The sequence below is a fragment of the Antennarius striatus genome, chromosome 6 (genome assembly GCF_040054535.1).
Source record: "Antennarius striatus isolate MH-2024 chromosome 6, ASM4005453v1, whole genome shotgun sequence".
Lineage (NCBI taxonomy): Eukaryota > Metazoa > Chordata > Actinopteri > Lophiiformes > Antennariidae > Antennarius > Antennarius striatus.
In genome coordinates this window covers 25,696,334-25,705,162 of record NC_090781.1, presented here as the reverse complement: position 1 = coordinate 25,705,162, position 8,829 = coordinate 25,696,334, and the positions used below count along the sequence as shown (strand labels likewise).

At 44.4% G+C, this 8,829-nt stretch overlaps 1 protein-coding gene and 1 long non-coding RNA gene across 5 annotated transcripts; one reads left to right on the top strand and one right to left on the bottom strand.

Annotated features, from left to right (window-relative positions):
- Positions 1–94: 94 nt before the first annotated feature.
- On the bottom strand, positions 95–7,796 carry coq8b (coenzyme Q8B). 4 transcript variants are annotated; one of them, XM_068316625.1, is made up of 16 exons: positions 7,380–7,796; positions 6,922–7,103; positions 5,960–6,107; positions 5,696–5,883; positions 5,545–5,611; positions 4,892–4,966; positions 4,689–4,808; positions 4,471–4,556; positions 4,259–4,399; positions 4,096–4,177; positions 3,841–3,934; positions 2,667–2,808; positions 2,427–2,534; positions 2,277–2,342; positions 1,838–1,924; positions 95–957 (listed from the first exon to the last, which is right to left on the bottom strand). In XM_068316625.1, coding segments are annotated over exons 1-16 (1,893 nt in total). In that variant the 5' UTR covers positions 7,381–7,796; the 3' UTR covers positions 95–651. The 4 variants fall into 4 exon arrangements, with proteins under 4 accessions (XP_068172726.1, XP_068172727.1, XP_068172728.1 ...); XM_068316626.1 differs by having other exon boundaries at positions 96–957; positions 5,960–6,104; XM_068316627.1 differs by having other exon boundaries at positions 101–957; positions 5,969–6,107; positions 7,380–7,793.
- LOC137596279 (uncharacterized) lies at positions 2,462–5,654 on the top strand. The gene is made up of 3 exons (XR_011035521.1): positions 2,462–2,590; positions 2,691–2,814; positions 5,533–5,654. It is a non-coding gene; the product is annotated as an uncharacterized lncRNA (long non-coding RNA).
- Positions 7,797–8,829: the final 1,033 nt, after the last annotated feature.

Genomic DNA, 8,829 nt, shown 5'->3' with positions numbered 1-8,829 from the left:
AAAATAGAGCCATCAATGCTACCATTAGCAGAGCCCAAACTGTAGCGTGAGGCTCGTTTAACACGCCGTAAAAGACACGTGTGTGTCTGTGTGTGTGTGTGTATGCGTGTGGAGGAGGTCAAACATGGCCGACAGTCCAGTCGTGACATCTGGCAAAGGGGAGAAGCTGAAATGGAAAGATCAATACGGAGTGAAGGAGGCCTCCGACATGAAACTTTAAACCACCGACACGTCAGTCTGACTTTATTAGAAAAACATCTGAGGTAAACACAGTCTTAAAAAGTAGGTTCACACTTTAAATCTTTAGTCCTTTAAGCTGCCGTCATCCAAACACCGGTTAAAGTTCTTCAGTTTTATTCTTGCTGATGATGATGATTCGCTCAGAAATCTGGTGGACCTTGAGCGAAAAGGAGTCAAGAAAGTATCGATGGCGTCTCTGAAGAGCTGAAACACAAAGGAGCGTCGTGGAAAACTAACCTCCACCTGCGTGAGGCTCTCCTCCAATGGCACGACTTTAATCCAACGTTCATACGACAGGAAGTGAGGTTCTCGTCAGGGCGATCAGCTTCCACATGTTGAAGTGTCAGGCCTTTATAATCCACCAGTAGGCACGCAGACAGGCGTAAAGCATTCGTAGTCCTACGTAGGGCGTCAGTCGTCACTCGACTCCGCCCCCTCCCCCTGCTTCCTGTGGTTGTAGCGGCGGTACACGTCCAGGAACATGTCCCTGCACGCCATGCGGGCGTTGAGCTTGGAGCAGATGAGGAAGGAGCCGGCCATCTTGCGGTGGAGGGAATAGGACTCCTCCGGCGGGGGGGTCAGGCGGTGGCGCAGCATCACGGGCACCAGGCTCTGGATGCGCTGGGTGGTGCTCTGGGTGCCGAAGTCGAACGGCTCCAGGGAGGCAAAGGCTTCGCCCAGGATCATCACAGCCTCCACGTGGGCGTCCTCAAAGGCCTGGGGGGGGGGATGGAACGAGATAGGAGAGGTGTTACAGCCAATAACGTAATAAGTCATTACCAACTAACCCCTAATGATGACATTATTAGCCAAAAGGTTTACGTTATTGATTCAGGACTTTAACGACGTTATTGGTTTATTAAACTTCAAAAAGAGGTAAATTTCTTACGTTATCAGCTTCTTCACGTGTGTTACATGATGCATGGAGACACACTGAATATCAATTATGAGAATTTACAGGTCAATTCGGCTCGGCTTTCCAAAAAATTACGCGCAAAATAAAAATCAGGTCTACATCGTTTTCCTCCACTTCAGGTCTGTCAGCCACGAATACTGGAATCATTAAATCACTAGTCAACCGCTAAAAAGACATAATATCATGTTACTGTACAATAATATCATATTATTAGCCCATAGCAACCCCCGTGACCCACAATGAGGAAGAAGCAGCTGAAGACGAGATGGAGACGTTATTTCTGTACTACATTAAAAAATAAATTTGTCAGCTTAAAATAGATTCATATTAACCAAATATTATTAAAATACATTAATAAATTTCAGTACACAGAATGAGAATTTGGCATCACATCAATCAGTAAAACTAATGAATTTTAAACAGGACTGAAAGATATTGATCGATTGGTTTGGTTTAAAGGTTTGACGTGTGACTGAATCTCCTCCAAACTGTTACTCATCCCTTCACCCTGAAACGTCTTCCTGTGTTAAACAACAACAGAATCAGTGACGTCTTCAGCTGAGATCTAAGAACAGCAGCAGGAGGAATCGACCGCTTTGAGCTCGTCGACAGCGAGGTCGTAAGAAACGCTGATGAACAGAAGAGACGGACGAGGGACAACGTCTGAGACAAACGCTTCACCTTGGCCTCAAAGCCCGTCAGGAACTTCAGGTCTTTGGATTTGGCGAGGACGGTGGCTCGATCCCCGACGGAGGCGGCGTGCACCACCTGAACACACACACACACACACAATGATCCAGGTGGAATGAAGGAGCATCACTTTAAAGGCTCGCTCACAGCAGGGGCCCGACTGGAATCAAAGCAGAGACGCTTCAGACAAACGCTTTTATTTTGTCGTCTCTGCTGCCTTTAGTACAGCACAATCTACAGGCACCCGTTTAGACACCTAAATGTGTGTGTTTCACACCTAAAGCGACTGATCTGTGTTCACTCGCTGTGGATCAATCAGTTAATCAATAACAGCAAACACTAGTTTCTCCACTGCTGGCTGGAATCTGGTTGCATAAATCGCGTTTTGAGCTTCACTGGTGGGAGTTTAGTTATTTTAGAGTCTTCCTACCTGTATGTAGTCGTCTGTGAAGGATTCTGGGTAATCTCTGCATGCTCCAAAGTCCAACAGAATAACCTGTACAGATATGTGGGATTTAACTGATGCATCATGGTTCTGCTTTCAGATTTACCCACAATGCCTGGTCTTCCTGCGACTCACCTTGTTGGTGTCTGAGTTGTAGAAGAAGTTGGCCCAGTTTGGATCCGTCTGCATGAACCTGAACTCAAACAGCTCCGTCAGACACAGCTGGAGGATCCTGAAGGAGATCTGGAGGCGAGAGGAGACCACGTGTCAGACGTTCCCTCGTGTTGGTGCTTAGAGAAGTGAGTGGGTCTCAAGTGTCTCTGTGTGCTTTTAGAGGTATAGCTGTTGAGTCTGTGTGTTTGAGTGAACTCAGACCTGGTTTCTGGTCTCCTGGTCCAGGTCCACGCAGCGGTCCAGAGGAACCCCCTGAACCAGCTCCATGGTGAGGACCCGGGAGGCCGACAGCTCATCGATCACCTCAGGAACCTCAAAGAAGTCACTGCCCTCCAGCAGCGACCTGCAGGTGGGAGGAAAGAACCGTCAGAACGAGAGGAGAATCCTGTTAGGAGACGTGTGTGTCAGTTAACTCTCATTGTAGGAGAACACGCAGTCCTCAACATACACACACAACTGGTTCCTCGTGGTTGTTCATAAACTGAATTGTAATAAGTCATTACTTATTAAATTTCAATGTCTAATCTCCATCTGAGGTCCTTTAAATGTCATTACTACTGTAAATACTACAGTAATGTCATTACTGCTGTAAATACTACAGTAATGTCATTACTGCTGTAAATACTACAGTAATGTCATTACTGCTGTAAATACTACAGTAATGTCATTACTACTGTAAATACTACAGTAATGTCATTACTGCTGTAAATACTACAGTAATGTCATTACTGCTGTAAATACTACAGTAATGTCATTACTGCTGTAAATACTACAGTAATGCCATTACTGCTGTAAATACTACAGTAATGCCATGACTGCTGTAAATACTAAAGTAATGTCATTACTATTGTAAATACTACAGTAATGTCATTACTGCTGTAAATACTAAAGTAATGTCATTACTATTGTAAATACTACAGTAATGTCATTACTGCTGTAAATACTAAAGTAATGTCATTACTACTGTAAATACTACAGTAATGTCATTACTACTGTAAAAACTAAAGTTCTATTCTCTCAGGCTGACCAGAAACAATTTCATCAGAGATGGTCTCCACTACCGCTATCCTGCGTTTGTTTGTATCTCCAATTGTTCATAAGTTGAGGACTTCCTGTCCTACTGAACACCTCAAACTATTTTCTAAAACACTGCAGCAGTTTTTATTTCTCTGTGGATTCTGATCCAGGAGGTTTTGGGGTCGTGGGTGTTTCTGGGTAATGGATGCAGTTTAGCAACAGCAGCAAAGACTGAATGAAGCGTTGGTCCATCAGTCAGGTGACCTTCACCCCCCCGTGGGGTTAAACGGAGCCTGACGGCCGACCAGCGGCCTTCACAATGGGAGGATTAATGGTTGAGTAGGCCAGTTAAACCTGCCTGAACTTCTTGGCACACGCTGCCTCCCTCCTGTAGTCACACTCCCAGGCCATCTCCCTCTGGATGACCTCCAGGCTGCTGTCTGCAAACAGACCTGAGGAGCAAACAGGACTGAAGACCTAGAACTACAGTATGAAGAATCCTTCAGTTGGTCTGACTCCCACATGCAAGAAGGAAACAAACACCTCCACCATCATGAAGCTACAGCGACCCCTGCTGGTGAGACCATGTTGAAACAGCAGGTGTGGTCCTCACCTTCAGGCAGAGCGAAGCTCATCTTCAGGATGGACATCAGGTTGTTGATGTCGCTGCGGATGCTCTCCGCCACGCCGGGGTACTGGGATGAAGAGGAGAACCACTGGTGTGATCAAAGCTGAGGTCAGAGGTCACGAGGGGCACACAGGAGGACTTCATGTACCTGAACCTTCATGGCGACCTCCCGTCCGTCCTTCAACACCCCATGATGCACCTGGCCGATGGAGGCCGCAGCGAACGGCCGGTCCTCAAAGGACAGCAGCTTGTCCCTCCAGCCCGGCCCCAGCTCCTCCTCCAGGACTTTCTGCAAAAAGTAGTCCCGCCATCAGGTCTCAGAGACGCACTCAGGCGTCTGGGCGTGAACGCCACACTCACGTTCATCTGCCAGGTGGGCATGAAGTCGGCGCTCTGCCGGACCCTCTCGAAGATCCTCTGCAGCTGCGGGTTGATGAAGGAGTTGTCTGGAAAAAAAGAAGAAAAGTTGTCAACATGTTCAAGACGGCGTTAAACGTCGGCTCACGTCGTTTCTAGACTCACCAGGAACTATTTAACGGCGTTAGCCGAGGTTTACCTGCACACACAGGTGTCTTTACCTTGAAGGCTGAACATCTGGCCGATCTTCAGAGCGGCTCCACGGACTTTACACAGCGTGTTGACGATTCTCTCAGCGTTGGCCTCCGACAGGAGGGGAGAGTCCAACAGAGCTCTGACATCTAGAGAACACAGGATGTCACCATAAAGAGTCATTAATGACGTCGCCTCAAAAGCTCCAAAGCCCACAAAAAACCATCTCTACCTCCTTTCTGTTTGCCCCCCAGTGACTGTTTTGCCACTTCTGCAATGGTTCCCAGTCCGAGTCCGACCGCCAGCCCTGCAGCAACAGACAGAAAGAATCATCTGCAGGTGTTTGAAGACATGCTGATGTTGTTAGTTTTATTGTGAAAGGGCTTCGTCACATCCTGACCATTAAAAGTTAACGCTAAGGTCCGATGATGCTCTACCTCTCATCACGTCTGTTTAAATCAGATTATAATCTCTGACTTCATTATTTCTTAGCAATCCAGCATGTGATCACAATTAAATTTAAAAAAATCATTGATCAAAGGCATTTACAGAATAGTAAACCCATATCTAAATTAAAATTCAGGCAAAACTATTGATGCAATTTCTATTTGATGCATTGTTTTGGTACACTAGTACCTCGACATACGAGCAGTCGCTCTGTCCATATTTTTGTTTGACATACGAGCAAAAAAAAAGTTTTTTTTATAATTTATGAGATTTGGGGCTTTTTTTACAAGGCTATAACAATTAAAATGATTTTGGTTATTTTAAATGGTTAAATGTTTGACTTCCAGCTCAGAGACAGAACAGATTAAACTCGGATCTCGTGTGAATCTCTGTTCCCCTGTTTAAACAGGTTTAATATAATTGCAGATGTTTTCTCACCACCGAAGTTGACCAGCCTGCTGATTCTGGTCGCAGGAACCTTCCTCTCTGTGGCCCGATCGCTCAGCTGAGTCCAGACAACCAGACAAGACAAGGATTCACAAACAGATCAACTCCTCCATACCCCCCCATCCCACGTCCTTCAACCGACCTTCTGCCTGACGGGCTTCACCAGGACTTTCTTGGCCTCCCTGGCCTTCTTTATATCCTCTGGCTTCAGCCTCGCGGCCGCCGTGTCGTGGGAAGAGCGGGCTTGGTAGTAGAACCGCTGGAGACCGCGGGTTGTGTGGAGGAAGCGAGGGTTCTGTCCCGGCCAGCCCCTCCCAGAAGAACCTCCACCTGCAGGAGGAAGAGAGGGCAGGTGAGTGTTTGACCGGATACACACCTGAACGTGACACCCACTGATAACACCCACTGATAACACCTGTCGGTACGCCTGCAGCTCCGGCCTCGCTCTTGCTTCTCTCTGGAGCATCAGAAGCCGCGGCCCAGGAGGCTGCGTCAGCAGGTTCTCCGTTCTCCCATCCCTCCACCTCCGGGAACACGTCCTCCATGACCGACTGCTGCGAGCAGAACGGGAGCAGAGCGGTTACAGACAAACACATCACATGACATTAATGTTAACAACTGGAGAGGCAAAAACGTTCCAAAAATGACGTCTGGGATGACGTCTAAAACACAAATAGAAAGAAAAGAAACGATTTGCCAAAATCTGAAACACCTTAGAGCAAAGTTCTCAACCTTTGTTGATCCACAGACGGGTTTAACGTCAGACAATGTTCACACAGACCGTCCCTTAAGGTGTGGAGGATAAATACATATAAATAAAATGAAATGATCAGCAGAAAAACTTTTTTTCTACATCTAATAAACGTGAAGCCAGGCGTCCAGGGGACGTCTTGACCAGATACCATAACCGCAGCAGAGAGAACTGACCTCATACTAACTACTTCCAGATCACGAAAACTCCAGGGTGAATTCCAAACCGCTCCACACCCAAATAATGGTACAGACACGTCTAAACGATGGAATTCATACACTGATTTCTGCTGAATGTTCTTCTTCTCTTTCTCATTTGGGTGAATCAACCTTTTCCATGTCAGTATATCTTCATCATCATCCTCACTACATCCATCCACCTCCTCTTTGGTCTTCCATCCCTAATCTTCAATATACTGGCTTTCTGGTGAATATTGTACTTTTAAAAAGCATCATTTAAGAAAAAAAACACAGTTTCAACAATTTAAAAGTAGAATTTGTGCTATTTTTAATTCATTATTGAATTCCAATACTTTGCAAATCAATGCATACAGTTTTTGATGGACTTTTTACAATCATTTGACACCATCGGGTGTCAAACACAACCACTTTGGTTACCGTGCTGCTGCTGGTCATGACGGTTCCCAGCAGCCCCTCCACCGCCTCCTGGGCAGCCTTCACCCCGGCTCCCACGGAGGAGTTGCAGGCCATGAACCGAAGCTGCTCCCCCTGCGTGGCGATCAGGGCGGATCCCACCCGACCTGCCCCCCGCAGCACCTGCATCACCTGTGAGAGCGTCACTAGAGACACACACACATTATCAGACACACACTAAATGTGTTTACCTCTCGAGTAAAACACTTGTAAATACTACATATTTACATAGTTTAAAGATTCATTTTACCATCTCCACCATGTTACACAAGCTAATAACCTAGCTTGTGTAACACCTGCAGCTACTGACTGAAACGTGATAGCACCGCTAGCTACAACTAGCATAGCACATTTATATACTTATTTATATGCAATAATCACTAAATTATAAAAAAAAAAATTTTTAAATTACCGGTACTCACTTTTTTCACTGGAGGTACTTTCGCTGGGTTTTTCTGGTCTGCCCTCTAGAACCAGCCAGCGTTCGACACCCGGAAACTAATACATGACGGACATGATGTCCAGCCAATCAGCGTCCGAGCCTGAAGGAGGGGGGCTGCGTATTGGTGGAGAGTCAACCAATAGTCATTAAACTCTACACCTCCGGGAAGTTGTATAGTCCAATTGATGCCAGCTGGAGGCGTGTCTAAAAGGGAGCAATGACAAATGAAGATCAAGGGGGCGGGGTCTAATAGGGGTTGACGCCCACCTGCACGTGCAAATAGACGCAGCGAGCAAACAAGTTGGTGAAGCGCAGTTCCGGTATATCAGAGCAGGAGGAAGATTAATGGTGTTGTGTACGTGTTTTTAACTAAGTCATGTAGCTATAAAACCTCTAACGTGTTTTTGAAGAAGTCACGCCGCTATAATAAAACTAATTTAATGATATTTAATAAAATAAAGGTCCTTTATTAGTGTTTATCAAGCACTTAGTATTGTCTGCACCTTGTACCGGATATCATTATCATAAAACCAGTGCCTGGAAGGAAAAAGGTTTTGATTCTATGTATGAACTGGATTTATTGTTTAATGTTTTCTAATTTTATATAAACAGTTGAGAGACATAACTCTACTTTTTCTTGACAAATGCTCCTCAAATGATGGACTGCCCAGCAGGGTTCTTTTGGATTTCCACAGAAATCTAAAATTATATCACAATTATATTCTGTTTCAACACACACTGTGTCCTACGATAAAGTAATACGCAGTAGTTCATTTGACATTTTTAGTGTCACAGTGGGTTTCAGTCAAAATTATAAATTGTAAATGACTGAATTCCTGTTGTGATTGTTAAAGGAATAAGATTGAAATAATAACAATTAAAATGTTATTAAAGGGTTTGAGTAAAGAATTTGGAATAAACACTATTACAATCACAAAAATGTCAGTCTAGCTTCGGCTGAACAATTATTGCAATTTAATGTTCACACTGAAAGTAAAGTAGTTTAGTGTTGAAGTTAACACTGTGAATAATTAACAAAAATAAATGGCTAAATGTTAGTGTTTATAAAAATAGTTGTTGGATACCAAATTGATGTGTAAAAAAAGTTATGACGACTTAATTTCAGCTTCTGTAAATTGATTCATTTTAACAGAAAACAATAACAAAAACAAAACAATAACTTGATGTTATCATAAAGAAATAATGATACCATAAAAATTTAAAACCATTACACTGAATCATTACCCAGCCCTGCAGCTGTGTGTGCCGTTACTGCTGTTGCAATTTAAGCAGTAAAAAATATGCAGAATTTGTTCAATTTATTATTGATTGTATTGATTGTGGGTTATTTGTAATAGCTTTTCCATATTTTTTAGACTACTACATCACTGACCTCTGAAATGAATGATCATAAGTAGAAAGGTTTTGGC